Source organism: Acinonyx jubatus, chromosome A1 (genome assembly GCF_027475565.1).
Source record: "Acinonyx jubatus isolate Ajub_Pintada_27869175 chromosome A1, VMU_Ajub_asm_v1.0, whole genome shotgun sequence".
In the NCBI taxonomy this organism is placed as follows: Eukaryota; Metazoa; Chordata; class Mammalia; order Carnivora; family Felidae; genus Acinonyx; species Acinonyx jubatus.
In genome coordinates, this window is record NC_069380.1 from 139,529,197 (window position 1) to 139,553,177 (window position 23,981).

The window sequence follows — 23,981 nt, forward strand, 5'->3', positions numbered from 1 at the left end:
ATCCAGAGTTTACTTTTGATTACTACATTTTATTGCCTCTATACTGAGAAAAAGAGTGAACCAAAGTTTTTTGCCTTGAGTAATTGAAAATCACTGAGGTGGGGATTAGTACTTTTTAAAAAAGAGGTGATAATAGCTAGACCAGTTTTGAATATGTTAAATTGGAGTTCCTTTATGGACCCTATCTCTGTGGAGATACTGCTCTGACATTGGGATGTATAGGTTTGGAGTTCAGGGGCAAAGTCCTACCTCTTACTCTCATAAATTTGAGAGTAATCACTATACAGATGACACTTAAAGCTATGAACTGGGATGGAGTCACTAAAGGAGTGAGTGTGGATAGAAAGAAGAGATACAAGACTATGTCCTGAAGCACCCAGCATTTAGAGATTGGGTTGATGAGGAGAAAGCCAGTGCCTGAGAATCAGTGACCACTGGGTAGGAGGAAGAGAGTATGGTGACTTGAAAGCCAAGTGACAAGTAATGTTGCAATGAATAAGTGATCAGTCATGTTGTATGTTGCTGATAGATCAAGTAAGATGAGGACCAATATTGGATCACGGGATTTAGTGACATGGAAGTCATTGCTGAACTTGACCAGAACAGTGTCAGCACAGTGGTGGAGGCAGAAATCTGCTTAGAGTGGTTGAAAGAGAGAATAAATCAGAGAACTTGGAGACAGCAACATTAGAAAATTACTTGAGCAGTTTTTCTGTAAAGGAAAGGAAAGAAATGGGATGATATCTGTCGGGCACATGTTCTATAAATGTCAGTTACTTACGTTCAGCTGTTTGATGGTGTTCAGTTCTTCCACATCCTAGTTGATTTTCTGTGTAGTAGTAGTTTGCTAAGCTTCTTGAATATGTAGGTTTCACCAGAATTAACTAAAATTGGGAAGATGTCAGGTATTATTTCTTCAAATACTTTTTCTCCTCTCCTTTCAGACACGAGGGACGTAATGTCGGACCTTTTGTTACAGTTCGGTGTGTCATCGGACTGTTCATTTTTTATCAGTTTTTTTCTCTCTGCTGTTCAGATTGGATAACTTGTATTTATCTATCTTTACATTCACCAGCTGTTTCCTTTATGTCCATCTAATATTGAACCTATCTAGTTTTTCACTTTGGTTATTCTAGCTTTCACTTTTACAATTTGTATTTGGTTCTTCATTATATCTCCTGTTCTTTGCTGAAAGTTTCTAGCTTTCTCTTTGTTTCAAGTGTTAACCCTTTGGGGACCATATTTATAATAGTTGATTTAAAGTCTTTGTTAGATAATTCTAGCACCTTTGTCATCTTAATGTTGGCATCTCTTGATTATCTTTTCCCATGCAAGTTGTCACTTTCCCGGTTCTGATGTCTAGGAATTTTGGATTGTGCTTTGAGACTTCATATCTTGATAAATCACGTGATAAATCGTGATATTTTTGCTTGAGCAGGGAATCAACTCAGTTCGGTTCAAGCTACAAATTCCTATTAGCCTTCTTTGGGCCGTGGTTTCCATATGAGGTCCACTTTCAAAGACTTTACAGTGCTCTTTGAGCAGTCTGCTGTGGATGCCACCCAGTGGCCAGTCTGTGACCTGGGAGGGGATCTATTTCATAATTTACTTCTCGAAGTCTTTGGTATGCTATTTAGCATGAGATCCATGTGTCTGCAACTTGGAGGTGACCTCAGAACTACAGAAGCAGCTTTATGGTTTTGCTTTTCCAAGCTCTTCCTTCTTTGCAATCTCTTGGTATTTTATTTTTATTTTTTTTAGCTCTCTAGGGCTCCCGTTCTTGGTCCTCTGGCCAGAAAGCTGGACCTCTCTTTATTTCACTTTGCTGCACTCTTTGTCTCACTTGTCATGACTGTGGCCACATTTGCAGCAAAGCGATGAGAAGATGGAGTGAGAAAAAAGAGTAACGGTAACACCCTCTCCAGAACACAGCGTCCCTAATTAGAGAAAAAGTTTCCTTTCTTGAGAGTTTTAGTCTCCTGTGGACTCCTGCTGCTGCTTTCACAGGGTAGCTTGAAGGCTGGGATGTGAGAGAATGGAGAAAGATTTTTTTTTAAAATGGGAATTCTCTCCCCAACTCTCCTGAAAGTGTTAGGAAACCCCTTTCCCGTTCCTTGAGCCAGAACTAGAGCTTCTTCTGGAGTTTATTTTGAGAGCACTAATGGTTTTCACAGCGCACTGAATACAGCCTAAGGGATACCAGTGAGGAAAAAATGATCAGCTCACCAGTAGTTTGATGATACTTTGAGTTCTGGTTGTCTTCTCCAATCTACCTGCTGCTGTTTACTTTTCAGGGTTCTCAAATAACTGTTCCATGCATTCTGTTGCAAACCTGTTCCAGGTTTTATAATTGCCCTAGGTTGGAGAGTCAAAATGAAGTGTGTTCACTCCATCTTAACCAGAACCTCTGGCTGTTTTATATGCATGTGTCATGCATGAGTTTGTTGTGGGATCAAGTCAAGGAAGGATTTGAACCATAAAAAAGTTCTGGTGCTGTTTGTGGTGATGGTGAAGAAGGTGGTGCATTCTTGCCGCCGTTTTTTCTAGAGCTACGGTAGCTCTGTTTAAAGGATAACTTTGGAGCCTTTAAATGCAAAATCTGAATGCAGGTTGGCCAGACACTTGTGGTTTCTTCAGCAAATCAATGCAGCTTTCTTATTTCTCCAGAGAAATAATCAAATGGCTAATGAGAACTTTGCTGTAAGAACACATTAGTCCCATGAGAGTGTCAGGGAAGGTGGTTGGGAACTGGCCTTGCTATTTGGCATACTTGATTTCCAGTCTTGGCGTCCTCGCCTAGTAACTGTGTGATCTTGGTCAAGCTACCAAATGTCCCTAATCCCCATTTCTTCTTGGGCAAAATGGATAATAATCATTGTGTTTCCATGGCACACCTGTGTGGTTCAGTGAGGTAATGTAGGTAATGTTCTTCATATGCTGCTTAATAAATATTAGTAGTTATTCTTACTGTGATTGTTTTGTGACCTATATGATTATGCCTATTTACTGCCTCAAGTTATTTTAAATGTGTTGAAATACATGGCCTCTAACTACTTTCCTCCTCTCAGTATTTCAGCTCATATCGAACATCAGTTAAGGTTCTGTCTTGAGATTCGAGAGCAATAGGCTTTGAACTATACTTCTGCGCATGAAAGTATTTGAATAAACATTTGAATGTTGTTGTGAGTTACTTTCAGTACTTACTGAAGAACAGCCATGGCGTGTATGTGGTAGAGTTATGGTAACCATATCACCCTACCTTCTGGATGTTTCCTCCAAGAGCTGCCCCTCCAACGGTGGTGTATTAGTGAGTGCCCCGGAAAAAGACTTCTTTTCAAGGGCTGCTATTTCCTCTGTTGATTGTAGTTTTTGTTTGCAGCTGTCTTACCCTTGTCTTGTTCATCCTCCATTTTTACATTTAAAAAAATCACTATGTTTTTACTGAAATGAATAACACTTTGATCACTTCCCAGGAAGTTTTGCAAACATATTTATCAAAATGCTGCTTGGTTGTAATTATATATTATTCAAAAGTCTTCTTAAATATTTTATTCTTCCATATTTGGAAGTCTGAATTTGAAAGGCAAAATATTTTTATTTTGTAAAAATGCAAATCAGGAAGCTCTTGGAGGTAATAATTATATATTTTTCTTTATTCCTTTTTACATGCTTATTGGTCTTTTGCATGAAATGGGTACTAAATAATTGCTTAGTTAATTGAAATTCAGATACTTTTTTAAACATTTTTTTTTTTACGTTTATTCATTTTTGAGAGCCAGAGTGTGAGTGGGGGGAAGGGCAGAGAGAGAGGGAGAGACAGAATCCAAAGCAGGCTCCAGGTTCTGAGCTGTCAGCACAGAGCCTGGTCGCAGGGCTCGAACTCAAAAACCGTGAGATCATGACCCGAGCCGAAGTCGGACACTTAACTGACTGAGCCACCCAAGTGCCCCGAAATTCAGATGCTTTTGAATAATTGAAATGTGGGCATAACATTTTTAAATGAATATTTTACTAGAAATGATCTTAACTAGCCCCCAGTGATGGAGATGTTGGTATTGGATTATTTGGCCAATGACAAGGCCGAAGTACACTAGGTTATTTATACATGAGTAGAATCTGGTCTACATGTTATCTTGTGAGCGCCAGTTTTAATTAAAATTGAAATTGCCCTTCTGAAAAATGCTCTGTTAAATGACTAAAACAAAAAGCACAAAATGGTTTCATTTTAACTTCAGTGCTGTCACTGGAGAGTTTGTTGAAATGGAAGAATCACAGAAAAAGTACTGGTGAAGGAAGCAAAACCCCTGAAACTTGGCTGCACGCGGGTAGACTGATGTCCGAGTGCTGCATTGTGTTGTCCTGCCTGAGGACCGTCCCCCCTCCCCCGAAGAGACACTGTGTTCCCATGGGATAATGGACCAGTAGCAGCAATACCTAAACATGCTTTACATGCCACCCAAGTAGAAGAGCGTTGTGGAGAGACAAGCCTAGGCTGTTACAAGAAAGAGAGTTCTGAACAGGAACGTGTTTGACCTCACCCAAGACCTTAGCAGAAGATCTGAAGCTGGAGGAGCCTGTGTGTGTTACAGAGACAGGTGGAAATCACACAGGGATAAGAGATGGGTCTGTTTTCATTGAAAGTGGGAATTTTAATTTCAGGAAGATGGGATGTCATTTCCCACACTAAAGGTATCTAGTAAAGGAGAGAAAACATTGGCACAGACCCTTTAATTACAGAGAGAATTAGAGAAAAGAGAGGTGACCAGATATCATTAGCAAAGGAGTCTAAGGAGAAGATAACAGATATTAGCTAAGCATATTTCATCTACATCAGCAAGTTTTAAAGTGTGTTTCAAAGATTACTAGTTATGGAGGATATCAGACAAAAACAAAAATAGTGGGGGGTCCAGAGCTGTCTGGAATTAAGCCATTTTTAAATATTAAAAGAAGCTAGATCCATTCCTAATCTAGCAAGATAATACGTACGTATGATTTGGAGATCTAGTTTATCATGGTTAGATTTTACTAGTGAGACTAAAGGAAAGATATCAACCCCTTCTGTTACATATTTTCTACTAAAATATCAGTCAAATTGACACCAAAGAATCTCCATCAGTGCTTTGTAACTTTTCGAGGACATTAGGTGCAAAACATTAGGTTCTTTTAGGAGGTATGTGGGTAACATCCTCCTCCTCTCTCCTCCTCTTCATCTTCATCATCACCACCAACAGCTACTTCTTGAGCATCCGCAGTCTCTCTGCAGATAAAGAACTCAAGGCCTGTCCATTTGCAACCTGGAGCTCAGACAATAGAGTGAGGTGGTCATGCTGGGGCCTCCCATACCTGCCGCATTTCTGCTTTCTCTTTGGTCTTCATCCCATGAGGCAGGCTGTGTGTGCGCTTACCGTCTTGTTTACACAATCTCATTTGGTCTTCCCAGCAGCCCCAGGAGGTGGATACTGTGTATTTTGTATCACTCCTTCTGTCTCCCGGTCACCTTTCTTTTCTTTTCCCCTCAACTGGTTATAATGTAAAAACAGGAATGTATTTTAGGTCCTTTGATTGATTTATTGCACTGCATGCTTGATCTGCTTATCTACCTTGTTGATTTGGAGATAACTGAGTGCCTCTGTGAGGGGCAGGGCCCAAGGCAGTTAGTGCCCCCCCCCCCCCCCCCCCCAGCCATCCGAGGTCAGGGGTGGGGAAACAAAGGCAGAGCCATACTTAGTTGTGTCCACTGCAGGGATCTGCAGGCTTTGGCCAAGGACCAAATTTGATTTGCCACCTGTCTTTGTACGGCTTATAGCTTTAAGAAAGGCTTCTACGTTTTTTAAATAGTGGGGAAAAAAGTAGAAGAAGAACATTTTTGTGACAGGTGAAAATTATATTGAATTCAAATTTCAGTGAACATAAATAATGTTTTATTGAAACAGAGCCGTGCTCATTCATTTCTGTATTGTCTGCGGCTGATTTCACACTACAGTAGCTGAGTGCAGTTGTTGTGACAGAGACCAAGTGACCCACAAAACCAGAAATATGTACTATTTGGCCATTTACGGAAAAATGTAGCCAGCCCATGGTCTACTGGAGGAGGCTCGAGAACTGTGAGCTTCTTGAGGATGGTTACTGAACTTCATTAAGGAGAGGGAGGCCGCCAATAATATGACGTACTTCCTGGTAAGAGCTTCTCAGACTCTGGGTTTATTTCTACTCTCCTGATTACCACCTGTGTGACTTTAGGCAAATTACTTAACCTGTCTGTGCCTTCATTTCTGTATCTGTAAAATGGGGATGACAGTAGTTCCCACCTCATAGGTTGTTACAAGGGTTATGTTTGTATGTAAAGCAAGTAAACAGTGCTTTGCTTCACATATAAATAGAATGCACAAATCAGGTAGTTAATGTTCGTCCTTGGGCATGGATATTTTCTCCAGGCCAGGTACAGTAGGGTCCTAGTAGCACTCAAAACTTGGCTTCTGTGGGTAGCACCTCACCCTCAGAATGCTAAGACGTCTGGCTTCCTGAGACTCTCTGTCCCCAGCACAGGGACACATAGGCATACATTTCCCTTCTTTCTCCTGGGCCATCAGTTCCCTACCTCAGCCTCTTCACAGGGCTCTTGCCTCTCCTCCAGGACTCGACTCAGGAGCCACCGTTCTGGCACTGCAGTTGTGCCGGGGTCCTCAGGGTCCCAAACGTGGGTGGCATCATTCTCACATGGGCCTCCTTCCATGTCCTATCACAGCGACTGCATTCCCAGCGGCATATGGGGCCACAGACATGGCTCTTAGGTCAGTGGGGAGGTAGAGCCATGCTCTGAATTCAATACCTCTTTTGTGGAGCATGTAGCACATGCCAGGCTTTGGGCTGGGGGTTCTGCTCGTATCATTAATGCTTAGAAAATCCCTGCAGAGTTGTCCTGTATATCTGGGGGAGTCCCTCTCCTGGTACCGGGTAAAATGTGTCCCTGTCCCTCCCTGGGGGCCCGCGTTCTGGAAAGATTTGGTTTCTCTCAAGAAGGTTCCCCTGCTCCCATAACATGCTCTCCAGAACCCACGCAAGGAAGTCTGAGGTTACAAGTAGGCAGAGAAAGAGCCGAAGCATGGTGTTGGTTTGCGTGAACAGCACATGTAGGTCATACCTGCTTTTCTCCCTGGTACATCTGAGAAAACAGAGGTGCAGAGAGGTTCAGTGGTATTCCCAAAGTTGCAGATAGTCCCTTGCTGGGCTTCCAGAGCCAGCTCTGACCCTGAAACAAAAGGCAGTAATGGAAAGTGAAGGCGTAATAAGCATTGGCCAGACTTCCAGCTTCATGAGGGCAGAGATCATTGCCTGTTTTACTCACGACTGGATCCCGACAGCCTAGAACAGTACCAGACTTGTGGTCAGTTCCCAGTGAGTGTTGGTTGGCCAAGGTGCAGAGGAACCAGGAGCTCCCTATCTGGACGGCGAACGAGGGAATGAGCACGGCTGTACATCGAGTGGTATGCTCTGTATCTTCAAGAAGTACATGGAAACCCCAAATTAAATTCACTTATTTAATAGCTTCAATTTATTGCTCATCCACAACACAGTCATTGGCCCTGAGTGACAAGACCTTCCTCACCCCAGTGTACATCATCGCTGCAAGAAAGGATTCCACGTGCACCTACTACAATGAAACAACTGTGTTCAGGCCACACAGACAATATGTGAGATGCACTTGCAGAATCTCGTTTATCTGTGGGGGGAAGGGAGATCTAGTTATGCCAGAAAATGTCTGGAGATTGACACACCAAAGATAATACCGTGGACTAAATTATGTCCTCCCAAAGTTCCTGTGTTGAAAACCTACCCGCCCCCCACCATGCCTTGAAGGTGGGGCCTTTATGGAGGTGATTAAGGTTAAATGAGGCCGTAAAAGTGGAGTCCTGATCCAGTAGGATTAGTCTTCTTATGAGACATCAGGGAGCTCACTCTTCTGTCGGCCATGTGAGGACACAATGAGAAGGCCCCACCCAAGCCAGCAGGAGGATTCTCATCAGAAACCAAATATGCTGGCACTTTGACCTTGTACTTTCCAGCCTCCAGAACTGCAAGACAAATTTCTGTTTCTGGAGATCCCAATCTGTGGTTTTTGTTAGGCAGCCTGGGCTGACTAATGCATGTGGCTTCCCAGTACATTCATTTGTTGATAGATCCAGGATCTGGCCGCAAAGCCTTTTACACTCAACAGCACAAGCAGAATTCTCCAAATGATGGTGCTAGCAGTTAATAAATTGTATCCGAATAAGTACAATGGTCCATATTTTCATAACAGGGAAAACTACACTTAATTACCCTCTGTTTACAAAAGGTACACCATAAACACTTCACTCATCACCGTTGTGCTGGGTTATGGTGAGATGTAAGGAAATTCTCAGTCCGAGAATTTGAGGGGTTGCAAGGCCACATGGCTTGTAAGTGGCAAAGTCGAACCCTGGCCTGGCCTCTGACCCTTAGGCAGGGATGTGTAGGCTCAGGGAGGTGGGGTGCATTCCCTGATCTGTAATGGTCATATCTACCAAGTGGCAAAAAGGAGCTTAAAATAAAGTTCTGGCACTCCAGGAGATAGCAGGAAAATTTAGAACTAAAGTTTTGTCTTTGTCCTTAATTTACCTGACAGCATTTTCTGAAGTAATGGATGTCTCAGAAGCGTGTGGGCTGCAACATGCCACATTTGTAGCAATTACTATGCAGAGTGAGGAGAATTGGGGAAGGCATTAGTGGCATCCAGACTTCTCAGCAGTCAAGGCTGCTTGCTCTTGGTCACCTGAAGCGAGCTGTTGAGCAGCTCTTGATCTGCCGCTGATAAGAATGAGGGGAATGAAGTTTTTAGGGCAAGTTTTCCGGCACGGAAGAAATCATTTGGCTAAGGCATCTGGAGGCTTGGATTTGATTCTTTGCAAAGCAGGAAGGTTTGTGAAAACAAAAACAGCAATTACAGGCGGGTGCAGGCCTTCTGTAAGACGGTGTGTGCAGAGGTTCCTTCTGGTGGTCAGGCTTGTGTGCACACGTCCCTGTTACACAATTAGTGCTGCTTTTCTCAGTTGCCTCTGTTTCAAAAAGAACAACAGAAGCACAAACAACACAAAAAGACGAATATCTAAGGGGACAAGCATGCACCTGTGGATATGTCATCATACTGGAAGGAGGAATAAGAAATTCATATTTATTGTACATGCTACTCTTTATCAGGCTCTGTGCTAGGCTCTTTAGGTGGGTATGTCCTATCTTTGTTTACGCAAGCAACCTTTTACAAATGAACAAATAGAGGGGTTAAACATCTTGGATTGGGTTGGGTTATGGGGAGGTCTCTCACTGTCTTTGTAGCTTCAGATGATTGATAGTCATCTTGTACTGACTTCTCAGCCTGGGTCGCTGGTGTGCTGGGGCTTTGCTGTCAACTCTGGAGAGCAAGACATATTTCTGGGATCACTGAGTTCTCTCTTCACAGGTGCAGAGAGAGGGTAGGAAAGGCTACCGGAGATGTATCATGATTCTGCAAGTGAATTTTAGCTGAACATCATGAGATGTGTTCTTCTAGGTCATGTTATAAAAGTACATAATACGGGTACTCTTTATTAAATAGCCATCTGTAGTAGCATCTTTCAGCCACATTATGGGTTCTTGAAGACAGTTTGATAAATGGGGAAGCTTTTTGGCAGTAATAGCTAAGAGCTTGGACTTTGGAGTCAGACTGCCCAGGTTCATATCCCAGCTCTGCCGTTTATTTGTCCTGTAACCTTGAGCAGGTTTTCTTAACTTACCTGTGCCTCTGGTTTCTTCATGTATAAAATGGGAATAGTAATAGTACCTTAGAGCATTGTTGGGACTATTCAGCAATCTGTGAAAAGTTCCTAGGAACAGGGCCTTGCCCATAATGAGATCTGTAGATGGTTAGCTAGGATGGTGATGGTCATGGTGATCATGTACGGAGGAGGTTGAGAATATTGGTATTAGCATCTTCAGGCCATCAGCTCTGATTTACATAACTTGCAAGTTAATGTAGGCTAATGAGGATTAGTAGTTGGGCAGCATCCCACATTAGTGTACTTCATTCATTCGTTAGCTGTCAGGTACCTACTATGTGTCAGGCCCTGTGTTTGGTATAAAGTACACAGAAATCAATGAAACAGATGTGATTACAATTGTGCAATAGCTGGTCAAGGTCAATTATCCAGCGTCAGGGTGTTTCAGGTAATTAATTTACCAACGTAATCACAAAACATACAATATCATTAAAGTTTGTGTTCTTTTAGATTTAATTTTTTAAATTTATTTTAGAGAGAAAGAGCCCAAGCTAGGGAGAAGGGGGGAGAGAGAGAGAGAGAGAGAGAGAGAGAGAATGAATGAATGAATGAATGAATGAATATCTTAAGCAGGCTCCATGCTCAGCATGGAGCCTGATGTGGGTTCGATCCTATGACCCTGGGATCATGACTTGAGCTGAAATCAAGAGATGCTTAACCCACTGAGCCACACAAGTGCCCCATCTTTGAGATTTTACTGAACATTTCACAGCCCCTTCCATAGCTGCCCTGTCCTGTATTGGCCCAGTGTGGCTATGGGAGCACCAAGAGGGCTGGAAAACAAGGTGGAAAAGGTGGTCAGCCCTTCATAAGAGGCATGCTAAAGAATTTAGAATTTAGATGTTATCCTAACAGCAGTAGGGTTAAACAGCAGAGAGAGGTGAAATTTGGAATTCAGAATAGCTTTAAAGCGCCTATTAATTCTAAAGCGCTCTGATCCCATACCAGCTATGTTTTATTCTATTTATATTTTAATGTAGTCACTGATATATTTGGGTTTAAATCTACCACTTTTTTTTTTTTTTTTGATTTTCTGTTTGTCCCATCTGTTTTGTTTCCCTCCTTTCTTGCCTTCTTTTAGATGGATTGCATTTTTGTTGTGTGGTTTGTTTGTTTTTTTTAAATCATTTGATTTCCCCCTCCCACTAGTGTGTTTCTTCTCGGTCACTGGAGAAAATAGAGAATGCACCTCTAACTTACCAAAGTCCAAAGTGACTCAGCACCACTCTGCCTCCAAGAACACAGCAGGTTTATCTCCCTTTGACTTACCCGCTGTTGTCTTGTATGTTGTTTCCATGTACGTGTTAAACCTCATGATACATTACTGCATTCTGCAGTCAGCATTATTTGGGTTGACCCCGTGTGTCCGTTTTTGTTTGTTATTTCTTGTATTCCTTCCTCCTGGGACCGTTTTTCTTCTGCCGGAAGAGCACCCCTATTCCTTTTGGTGTGGGACCTCTCTGGCAAACTCTATTTTTGTTTAAAAATATCCTTATTGCCCTGTCATTCTTGAAGCATATTTTCACTGCATATGGAATTTTAGTTTGGTGGTTATTTTCTTTCAGCACATTGAAGATACCACTCCACGGTCTTCTGGCTTCCTTCATTGCTGCTGAGAAGTATCTATTCTGAGGGTGATTCATTTGAAGGTCATCTGTATTTTTTCCTCTGGCTGCTCTTAAGATTTTTTTTTTTTTTTTGGTCTTTGATTTTCCACGGTGTCACTGCAATGTGTGTAGGTGGGGATTTCTTCTAATTTAGACTGCTTGGGAGTTGTTAGTCCTTCTAAGTCCATGGATGGGTGTCTTTTATGGGTCCTAAAATATCCTCAGCTATGACTGCTTCACACAATGCTTCTCCCTCATTTTCTGACTCTTGTCCTTAAACTCCAAGTAAATACATCTTAGACCTTCTCACGTCTCTATCACGTGTTTCTTGCTCTCTCTTCCATTTTGTCTTTGTGTGATACATTCTGGATAGTTTTTCTGATATCTTAAGGTTTACTAATTCTCATTTCAACTGTAGCTTATCTGCTGTTAAATCTTTCCATTGATTTATTAATTTGGATTATTACTTTTTAGTTCTAGAAGTTTTATTTGGTTCTTTTCAAGTCTACCAAATCATTTTTTAACATGTGATTTTCACTTCTCTTCTGAAAATTTCAGGCTTTTTGGTTTCGGTATCTTTGAATGTTGTAAGTATAGTTGTGTTATAGTCTGCATCTGATAATCTGAGAATGTGAAGGCTGGCTCTCTTTCTGTTGTTTCTTTTGGTTTTCATTTATATTGTCACATGTGCCTGGTTATCTTTTTCTTTGCTTCCACCAAGGTTCGGTGGTTACACTAACTGGCTTAATCTGAGCTCAAGGCTGCAGGTTCCCTGGATGACCTAGCTGGTGCAAGCATGCTTTGAGTGTGCCCAATGACTGGTTCACTTCAGCTCACTCTTTTCCCCTTTAGGGCCACAGATGAACCCTCAGGTGGTTCCCCACACTCTCCACCTTTGGTGGCCCCCAGCTTTGGCTTTAGATTCCTTTTCCCCTTTGACTCTTAAAACAAGGAGCTCAGTTTCACAACTCTTTCTTTCAGATTAGGAAATAATCCTGGATAGTGCATTTACCCAACTGGGTTCTGATCTAGAATTTGACCTGGTAATTCCTCACTATATTGATACTTCTTTGAAGCCTTTGAGAGAATGCTTTAAGATACCTTATTCAGTATTTTTCCGTGTCCTCATTGGGAATTGGTCCTAATTTTCCCAGTGTACCATGATTAGAGGTGCAAGTAAGTTCCTGTTCTGACTTGGATGCAGCAAGTTTGGTGGCCCTGTTAATTGTGTTTGTTTAGGAAGATACTTTTGTATCTGCCCATTTCCTCTTCTTGGAATGAGTGGAAAGGTGTTGATACTCTGGAAGGGAGATTATTGCTACCTGTACTTTCCAACTGGCAGAGAGAGCCTTCGAGGTACGAGAAGTTTTTTGAATGGTTGATAACTGGTGCTTTGGAAAAAAAGAGATCAATATTTCCATAAATTTTTCTGTTACCGAGTTTGGGTGGATAATTCCCATTTCAGCCTTTCCACTTTGTATTTTATCAGTTTAGTCTCTCCACCATCACATCACATCCTATTGTAAAGCCTTATTATATTTTCAGAGAGCAAATGCCATTTATGTGACAGAACTGATTTCTTGCCTATAAATGTACCTCAGTAAAAAAGTAGTAAGAACATTAGTGTACAAGGAGCAGAAGCCAATCCCCCTTGTTTCTGGGCAACATCAGGCACTCTTCGGAAGGCAGTTTGTATTTTCATATATGAATATATTGGCTCACAACAATTATGAAGAAAACAATGTTCCAAGTATGTTGCAATGTTAGTTTGAACGGGTATGTATTTTTTTTTCATTTTACTATTTTTTTGCCTGGGTATGTATTTTAAAGGCTACGTCATTGCAATACTGAGGTAGTATTTGAAAACGTGTTCTTTACCTGGAGACACATAATCGTTAATGCGTGTGAGGTTGCAGAGAAAAATAGTTGACTATAAGAAGTGCCTTTTCGTGTTATTAATGTGTATTCTTCTTCTTTTTTTTTTTTTTTTTTTTTTAGCAGTTTTCCCTCTTTACATCCTTAGATCCCAAATTGCTATCTCTGAAGCATTGGCCTTCAAAATGATTGGTAAAAGCTGTTCAAAATATTAACATTTTTATTCTGCTTCTTAGAGAAACCTTAGAGAAAAAGAAATAGAAAATTGCCCCATGTAGGTATTTTATTCATTTGGAATTTCATTGGCATGAAAACAACTTACAATGAATATTGTTACCTTTCACCATTCTTTATTTGACATTGTTCTCCAAGGGCAGCCTAGAAAACTGGCACACAAGTTTTGGAGTAAAAGCTTAGGACACAGGCAGGTACCCCTCTTTTTCAGAAGTTTGCCGTGTGCCACTTCACTTTAATGAAAGACCTATGTTAGTACCTGGTTTTGACAAACAAAAGAAATCCGAAAAGGATTTTCGCTTCCATGAAACAAGGTGAAAAGCAAAAATAGCATTCAGTGTTTGTTTTGCAGCCAGCCCTTAGAGAGGCAGGGCGCACCTCGAGCTGTGAGAGAGGTGTCACCAAGCTCCTTCCTGGACACTACAGTCAGCATCTCAGCATCCAGCCGCCATGGCTTTCAACTGCGTCTGTGAGCATCTATGTTTTTTGTGATTTCTTTTGTGCATCTGCTAGCAAGATGTGTCGTAAGGTATCAGAAAAGCCCACGAGAGGGTATTTTTGAAGTCTGGAGATGTTAAAATTTTTTTCAATAGAAATGAGTGGTAATTGCTTCTTTATGCCATTGCTGCTCACTAAAGGTTTTATAGAAATGCTCCACTTCCAGACACCAAGGGGAACCTGTACCTGAAGTTTTAGTTGTACAGCCCTGAGGTGAAACTTGAAATCGAATCTTATAGAAAGGCAATCTTCGGTGATATCATTGGTCACAAATGCACTATACAGTAATAAAGTATTTTCTCTCTTAGTTGATACATAAATAACTTCTAAGTGGATGGATTTAGTATGATTGTAGAATGGACTAAAAGGACGTTGGAGTATTTTATATTTTAGGTGTTTCTGTTACTATCGATATGAAGTGTGCTTTCATTTTGTCCTCATTAATGGGGCCTAAAAGGTTACTACATAGAAATAAGGCATTGGAAATTGTGTGGAATCAATAAAGAGAATGATCTTTATGATTGTATCTTCACTTGGAAACTTTTGCATATACCTTTCAGATCCGTTTGGGTCACCGTTCCAAAAGATTGCTGTTGCTTAGCAACTGGATTACATACACTGGGACTCCTCCAAAGAACTTTTTAAGTGTTAACTCTTCAGAAATTGAGAGATACCTTGGACATTTTGAATCTCTTAATTTTAAAGTAGGTAGGAATTGTGCTTAGAAAAGAACCACAGTGAAAAACAGTCTAAGTAGGTAGGAAAAATCTCCACGAACTATTTGAACAAATGCTTTTCGGTGTAGAAAATTGAGGTGCTAAAAAAAAATTGAAATCATTGCCCTGGAGAATGATAGGTTGGTGCTGTCTTTCAAGATTTCCATCTCTAATGGTTTTTTTCACTGCCTCTTTTTTGCAGTCATTGTATTGTTACCCCAAACCCTCAACGCCAGGTGTGGAATGACGCACCCACTTCGTTTCCTTCTGCCTTTCTCAGAAAGGGGCTGATCTTCCAGCCTTTGTTTTTTGGGTTCTTTGTTTTTCTTTTCTACCAGGATGCTACTTCTGAAATACAGTTGAATAATGGTTGGAACATTCATTGTGACTTGAAATGAAAAGAAGCCTAATTGGAATTAATTTTCTTTTTCTCACTATTAGTCCTTCAAGGTTGACTGATTTCTTTCGTGTCTGCCATTTTCTGTTCATCTTGAAATGTCTTCTGTTTTCCTAGCTAGTCTAGCAGTAACTGGTGATTCTCTGCCAGCAGAGGTGAGAGCCCACTAGGTTTCTTAATTTGTGTACAGGGAGGTGTAGCTTCTTTCATAAATAGGGCCTATTGGGGAGAGAAAAGGAGGGTTGATGTGTCTTACGATTTTGTGAATCGCTTTTCTTTCCAAAGGTCCCTTAATTTCGATTGTGTCCTTCTTTTTTTCCCTTAACCATCAGGCATCGGGGGGCTGTGACCCTCCAGCTTCCTGTCTTCCTGGAAGTAGAATCATCAGGCTTGTTTTCAGTGTTTCCACATTCAGGGTGGGAAGCTCTTTCTGGAGGTGATTTTGGTCTGTTCTGCCATCCCAGCCTACCACCTGACCCTCTTCTCTAGCCAGGTTTCTGATCATCTCAGATGTTTGTTACCTCCCTGTGCATTTATTGAAATTTCTAGTGTGCTTCATCCCTGGCTATGCTCTAGGCAGCCTGGTTTCCTGGGCAAGCTACCATGCAATTCGACAGGGCCCAGTTCTCAGAAGGGCCTCACACTTGGAGTTGAATGCTCTATCATCACTGTCTTGAAATTCTTAATAATTTAATCTTTAGGTTTGTGTTTTGTAAGTGAAATTTGATGGCACACTGGACATGTATCAGGGCCCTAAAGCCTCCTGCTTGGGTTCTACCTCCTCTTTTGCGCTCTACCTCTCCTGGATCGGGTCAGCCACCTGTTCTTGCCCCTAGTCTGTGATCATTGCCTCTCTCTGGCTGGGGTGGCCCAGTGAGGCCTGTGCTCTGTCCATGCCTCCGGACCCACCAGAGAAGTGTGTGCAGGAGGGGTTGGGATCAGGGCAAAGCAGCGGCTGTCCTTGTCCCCGTTTGTCACTGTCACAGTGCATTCAGCAGGTGACTCAGTGGGGGGCCTTTTATCTCCCACTGATCCAGGTGCACAGTGTATCCTAGCACAGAAGTTGGAATTCCTGGCAGGTTGCCAGTCCGGGCTTGTTGGCAGTGATAGGCCCCTGGGGAGGGGAGATTGATATCTCTGCCCTGGCTGGGGCCCCTCATTTTCGTTTTGTGCCAGGCCCTGCCAATTGTTTTTTGAGCCTTGGCTCTAGACATGAGTTATGGGTGATTTCACTTGTTCTCTTGGTTGATCTCTATGGTTTTGGGAGAGATTCAACTGTCACTTAGTCAACTGTCATTATCTCCTGGGAAACCAGAAGCTCCTGATTTTTTAAAATTTGCTTTGTTGAATTTTTTTTCAAGTTACAAAAGCAGTTAATACTTTTTGCAGCAAAACAAACAACATAAATGTGTGCAAAGTAAAAGTCAACATTCTGTTTCCCCTTCTTCCAGAGTAACCAGTGTTCACAGTGGATGTATATGTGTGATTGTCCCAACCTTTTAGTCATGATTATATAATATGCACACACACATGCACACGCACACTCTCTCACTTGGTACCTTGTGGAGTTTTTTGAGGAATTGCAAAAATGCTAAAATCTTGATACCTGAAAGTCCCTCTATTTTCAATACATATGGATCCAACTCATTCTTTTTAATAATATATAATATTCTATATTCATCATATAAATTTGCCATAATTCATTTGCTAGTTTCATCACATGAATGTTTAAGTTGTTGCCAGTTTTTTAGTGCTATAAACAAGAGAGCAAATAAGTATCTTCTCATGTATTATCCACTAGCATTTCCTTATCTCTGGATTTCTTATTCATCCCCTGTATATTTTTTCTGTTGGAATACCTGTCTTCCTCCTCTCCGTTTTGTTTTGTTTTGTTTTGTTTTGTTTTTAATGTTTGTTTCTGAGACAGAGAGAGACAGAGCATGAACTGGGGAGGGTCAGAGAGAGAGGGAGACAGAATCCAAAGCAGGCTGCGGGCTCTGAGCTGTCAGCACAGAGTCAGACATGGGGATCAAACTCAAAGACGGTGATTTCATGACCTGAGCCGAAGTTGGAAGCTCAACCAACTGAGCCACCCAGGCACCCCTTTCCTCTCCGTTGTGAAAGAGTTTTGGGCCTACTGTTTCATCTGTCTGGCAAAATTTTTCCTCAGTTACTGTTTGTCATTTGACTTGATGTCTTTGCCATAAAGTTATTAAAGTTAAATGTCCGTTGTTTTCTTTCTGGTTTAGTATTTTGTGACTTGCTTGAGAAAGTCTCTCTAATGCTGAGGTTATAACACATTCTGCTGAGTTTCTTACAATTAAAAAATAGTTGGAATCCACTTGAACTCTGTATATTTTATCTCACATAATTTTTGTTTCCTTTCAGATAATTATTATAGCCACTACCATTTTTGAAAAATTCCTTCATTTCCATTTTTCATCACTTAGTGTGTTTCAGCATACATTTGGATCTATTTTTAGATTCTCAGTTTTATTCTGCTAATGCATTTGTGTATTCCCTTGCCAATGACATAATGTTTAAAATGTAATGGTTTTATAATACTGTATTTGGTGAAGAACATTTGTCATTTTATTTCTTCTTTATTTTACAAAATTTTCTTATCAATTCTAATATATTCTTTCATATGAACTTTAAAAAAATTGCTTCCAATTACTCTAAAAACCTTGTTGATTTTTGGATCAGAATTTTATATATTAATTTAAGTTTCAATATTAATTTAAAAATATGTAATTAAAAATACTTATCTGTTTCCCTTCTGGGTTTTATAGCTGTTTTTGCCATCATGTATGAAATTGGTTTTCTGTTTCTTTCAGGTTAATGTTAGTATAGAGACAGACCATCAATGGAACAGGTACAGTTTCTTGTATCATCACTTTGTTAAAAATTGTTCCTCCATTTGATAGCTTTCAGTGTTGATGTTCATGAAAAATCTGACACTAATTTTCTCTCTTTTCTAGGTAACCTTTCCTTTTTTAATAAAATTTTAACTTTATTCTGGTATTTTAGATATTTCAGCAGGGTATGCCTGGTTAAGCCTGAAGGTTCAATGCTTTTTTTTTTTAATGTTTATTTTTGAGAGAGAGACCATGCAAATGGGAGAGAACAGATAGAGAGAGAGAGAGGAACAGAGAATCCAAAGTGGGCTCTGTGCTGACAGCAACAAGCCTGAGGTGGGGCTCTGAGCCCCCCCAGGCCCCCAGAAGGTTTAAGGATCTCTAAGGAAAGTTTTCTTGTGTTTGTTCTTCAGTTAATGTGTTTTTCATCTGGACCTTTTTTTCCCTCTAGAGTTACTGATTTTGCATTTTAAATATTCTAGATCTATTTCTTTTCTTTTCTTTTCTTCTGTGTTGGGATAGATTTTTTTTATTTGACCTTCTAGACCAGGGATCTACAGGCTTGATATTGCTTGCCAAATCTGTGCTGCTGCCTGTTTCTATAAATAAAGTTTTATTGGAACACAGCCAAGCACATTTTATATATGTATTATCTATGGCTTCTTTCATGCCACAGTGGCAAAGTTGGGCAGTTTCAACAGAAGATACGGCCCACAAAGTCAAAAATATTTACTAACTTGATCTTTACAAAAAGTTTACTGTCTTGTTCCAGACCACTTATTTTGTTCTCCTTCAGGTAGGTTATGGGGTTAAAAAAATTTTTCCCAAATCTTTGTCATTTCAGAAGATATTTTTTCTGTCCTAATTAGATCACCTTCAGGATTTGCATTTCTGTGTCCATTAATTTATCTTTGTTTGTTTGTTTGTTTGTTTGTTTTTGTCTCTTTTGTTGGTGAGGTCTCATTTTAGTTTGTATCCCCCCACCTCCAGGGACCAGGTCCCTTTTAGAGGTTGTAGGTTTTCTTTGCCTGTTCCTAGGTTGTATGCCCTCAGCACCAACACATTGAGGCTGTGGAACCTCTCAGGCAATGTCATGATGGGAGGGGATAGAGGATCTGGCAGTCCTTGCTAGGGGCGAAAGTGTACCTGTTCCATTGGTGATTGAGGAAGGTCTTAATTCCCCAACCTTGACATGCAGCAGGTGGCAGTGGACCAGCGTTTTCCAGCCTGTATGGATTCTTCAGATCAGTTCTTCAGATCCAGTGGGATGGTGGGACTTCCATCCATAGGGCCTTTCACAGTAAGCTGAGACATGTAGCACCTCTGTGCAGAACGCATACCTGTGTGCACATCCATGCATGTGGTGGTGCACATCTTCTGCCTTCTTGGCTTTCTTGGGAGGCCAAGTATTATCCCCATTATACTGTGTATCACAGATAACAAAGCCTTTTAAGCCTCAGCTGCCCCATGTTTTCTAGACCTCCTTACTGATTTCTAATTTGGGCATTTACTTTATTCTTTTGCCTTACTATGCTGGGAAGGAATAGGTGATATGGGTGTTTATAGTATAGATTGGCTTGCTACCTGACATATGTTTGATCAGGAGTTTAGTGGATTTCTATATTCCCATTCGCACGTGAAGGACTATGCTCCTGTATATTACGTGTATATATGTATGTATGTACATATGCACATATACACCCCTTCACATACACATCACAGGCCCAATGTTGATTATAAAGTAAATATTATAGTGCACGTACTGCGCATAGTCCCATTAACAGAGTCAATCATGAGGGTGAAATAAACTCCAAAGAAACCAACGTTCAAGGACCCTGTTTGGTAACCCTTTATGCCATCTTCTAGAAGTTGCATGAGAATACTCACTGGCTAATGGATGTTTATCATTGCTGTGGTTTACAGAGAAAATGTTAGTTCAGCTGATTACTTGAACTTTTTCAGTTTATAGAGGTTTCTTTTTATAACAAGGATTTACAGATTTAAAATGTGATCCGTATTTGTTATTAATCATTATTTAAAAGCTTTGCTTCAGACAAGGTGTAATTTAAATTCGTGAGTATCCTTTATCTCTTTAGGAATGTTTATTTACAATTATTTGACATTTATCGTTATTTAATTATTATTTACAGTAACAAATTTATTTTCACATCTTCAGGATAGTTTTTGCCCTAGAGGATTGTGAACTGGAAATAACATATGAAAGCAATGATAGGGTCGTATTTTTATGTACCACAAAAGAAGTGTAACCCTTGTGGGAGCTGGGAGCTGCTCTAATGCACTCTTTGGTCTGTTTATCATGTTCTGACTACATTTAAATGTGTAGGCAATTTTATTAGGCATTCAACGTTGACTAGTACATTATTATTTTTATTGTAATCTCATTTGATTTAATTTCAGTTTTAAAATTCTATAGTAGTTTCTGTGAGTCTGGCATAGAAATGACTTTTTGCTTTTACTCTGTTGAACCATGCAGAAAATATCCTCCTTTAGTCTTCAGCAACTAGAAGAATTTTTCCCCTTCTTTGTATTATGGACAAGGTCAGATTACAGAGAAAACATAACATGTTACAGTTTTTTTCAAACAAATAGAAACAAAATATTTAACTTCTAGGGTATATCCTGAGCTCTGTACAGATATATTCCATTCTGTATCTTCTCTTCCATCCCTGTGTTCACACGTGAGTATCACTGATGTTAAGAATGATGAGAATAAGGTACTGCAAAATTATTTCCAGTACAGCAAATTTATAAGGCCTGAGTGCCAACTATCACATTTTAGAAAAAAAAATCAAACAAAAAACACCAGCATATAGTTTTCTCAACAACCCTCATTTGATTAGAAATTTGGTTAGCAAGAATATTCCATTTTTTTTAAGTATATTTATTTGTTTTGAGAGAGAGTGGGAGAAAGGCAGAGAGAGAATCTCAAGCAGACTCTGTTTTCTTAGTGCAGAGCCCTATGCAGGGCTTGATCCCATGAACTGTGGGATCATGACCCGAGACAGATTCAAGAGTCAGACATTCAATGACTGAGCCACCCAGGCACCCCAAGAATATTCCATGTGTTGAGCATTTTGTTTAATTGGACTTTGCTTAGCTGTGTTATTAATCTATTCTGCAACAAATTATTGAACCTCAAGTCGACTGGAGGCGTTTTTCCAGTTGCCAGAATAGTGAAAGTGAACTGAATGATAGTGAACATAGAATATGCTAAGTTAAAACAACCCCCTCCTCCAAGAAAGATACACCTAATAAAACAACACAGAAAATAAAATTCATTAAATAGTTTTAAAATATCTGGTAAATCCAAAAGAAGGCAGAAAAAGAAGGAAAATGACAACCAAGGGCAGAGGAGATAAGTGAAAAAGAGTAAGTTGATACATGTAAACCTAACCATATCAATAATTATATTAAATGTAAGTGGTCTAAAAATCTCAAAAGGCAGAGATTATCAGATTGGATAAAAGAAGAGAATATAGAAAACTGTATGCTGTCAACCAGTCACCCACCTTAAATATAAAGACACAGAAAGGTTAGAAGTCAAATGATAGAAAAAGATACACAATGCTAATAGTAATCAAAAGAAAGCTGAAGTGAATATAGTAATGTCAAACAAAATTAATTTTGGACCTGAGAATATGAGCAGTGATAAATATTATCATTCCAAAGTAAGTCCATCCCAAAAATGAGTCAATGAATCAAGACTATATAATACTATAATATGCATATAGTCATAGGACTTCAAAATATATTGGAATAAATACTGGTGGGTTTTTTAATCTTAACCTCTGTTCATACCCCGCCCCCCCGCCACACCTTTTCCTGTTTTTTTTTTTTGCCTTGGGGAATGTACTCTCCAGCTGACCTTTTATCATGCCCTTCTCTCTTGGATCCTACTCCTAGGGATACAGCTCCAGCATCTTTCTGCTGGCACCACCGCGCTCCAGGGGCAGGTAGCCTTCTTGGATAGGTTCCCTTCAAGGTACCCATTGTCCACTTGCCCCACAGGACAGATAACACATCGTTGCCCCACAAAACTCTGGAAGTGTAGCCTTCTCCCACTATCCTCTTGCCCTCTTCCATTGAGTACAGCTCTAGGCAGCCCTCGTCTCTATCATATAGGACCCTGCCTCTCCACAGCTTTTCTGGTGATAGCATATGGAGCCTGTGCATTTCCTTTTGCAGCTCAGCAATAATTCTGGTGGAAGGGAGGTGCCAGATTCCTTTCTGCACCTCCCCTGTCTTAAGGGAGTTCTTTTGCTGCTGCTCTCCTTGGAGGGAGAATGTTCTCTCCCCTTCATGCTCTAAAAAGAAGGCAGTGTGGGGAGGCTCCAGTGCATTTCCTACCAAGCCAACAACTGTTTAAAAATTATTCCTCATTCAGCCAGCAAATCTCCAGCCTTCTCTCAAATAGGCTGGAGGTGGGAGATGAGCTAATAGTGGTGGCAGTGCATACCCCTATCCTGGCAAGTCCTCTCTAGGTCATTCTCTATGGTGTAGTGACCCTTATTTCAGCTTGTGGCCATTTAACACCTGTTATGTGTGGAAAAGTGAGTATGTGTATAAAGCTGTCATTTACATCTAATTGTACTAATGAAATGTAAAGGACCAGCTAATTTGGTCATTCAAGATTATTTTGAAAAACTTTAATATGGCAGTAGAAATAGAAGATCTTGCTGAATTAAAGGTGTTTCTTAGACATCAGCTCAGCAGTTTATAGTCTGGTTTGGAAAGGAAGAGGCTTCTTCCTGGAAGGGGCATTTTAAAAAGTAACATTTAAAAATTAGCCACCATATATGTAAATGCTTCTGGAAAAATTGTATGTACAATTTAATGACTTGATAAATTAGGAAATACTAAGTACATCCATAGACACCAGTTTCATACAATTTGAATACTAATTAATTTTATAATAAAAAGTGTATCTTCAGGCATTTTATTGATGATTTCCACTAAGGCTTACTTCTTAATAAATTGTTGGCCCATTTTCCCAAAGTACCCTGTTTCTTTATCAGAAAAGTGATGAGAAAATAAGACCATGACTGTTGTAGATGGAGAAATACATTAGGAGATACTGATCAAGACCACCCTCTAATTCTGTGGGATTGTGGAAAGACTACTGATTAAGACTGTATACAAGATAGTTGTATTCTGTTGCTTTTAAATGTCTGAAAATAAAAACGGCCTGGCATCTTTAAAAGTTTAGAAAAAGTATAATGGCTTAAAAAAATTAGAAGCTATTCTGTTAGAATTCTCCCTTGGAGGTAATAAACACAGCCTGTAGTCCCCATGAAGGGACCTCACCGTACGATACATACAGATGTTGTGATGAGGAGTGTCCTCTCCATGAAGAGGAGGAAAGACGCTATGAAGGAGCTCTAATCCCTTAGCACATTGGTATAAGCCCAAGGCCTTTTGAGAGCTGGACATGATGTGGTTGTAAAATATGTTTCTTTAACGTAGATCTAGATGTATTGGGAACTAACATGAAATTAAGTGATAACAGTTGGGCAAGACTCTGGGAACCACACTTATTTCTCTGTGTTTTGTTCTCAGTTATGCCATTTTTAAAAATATAATTTGTTGTGAAATTGGCTAACATAAACTGTTTAATGTGTGCTCTTAGTTTTTGGGGTAGATTCTCGTGGTTCATTGCTTACTTAAAACACCCACTGCTTATTCCAACAAGTGCCGTCCTCAATGCCCATCACCCATTTTCCCCTCTACCCTCCACCCATCAACCTTCATTTTGTTCTCTGTATTTAAGAGTCTCTTGATGGTTTGCCTCCCTCGCTGTTTAAAACTATTTTTTTCTCTTTCCCTTCCCCCATGGTCTTGTGTTAAGTTTCTCAAGATCCACATATGAGTGAAAACATGATATCTGTCTTTCTCTGACTTATTTTACTTAGCATAGTACCCTCCATTTCCATCCACATTGCTGCAAA

The 23,981-nt window shown here is 40.2% G+C and overlaps 1 protein-coding gene across 8 annotated transcripts in view; it reads left to right on the forward strand.

Moving 5' to 3' along the window:
- PDE8B (phosphodiesterase 8B) overlaps positions 1-23,981 on the forward strand; it is a 265,652-nt gene that overhangs the window by 59,326 nt on the left and 182,345 nt on the right. The window contains exon 1 of one of the 8 annotated variants that reach the window (XM_027039568.2): positions 18,004-18,032. The exons of 6 other annotated variants lie outside the window; for them this stretch is intronic. In XM_027039568.2, coding sequence (XP_026895369.1) covers positions 18,024-18,032 — 9 coding nt within the window. In that variant the 5' untranslated portion in view covers positions 18,004-18,023. Of the gene's footprint in view, positions 1-18,003; positions 18,033-23,981 lie in introns of those variants that run through there. One more of the 8 variants, XM_015072100.3, reaches the window with a different exon arrangement.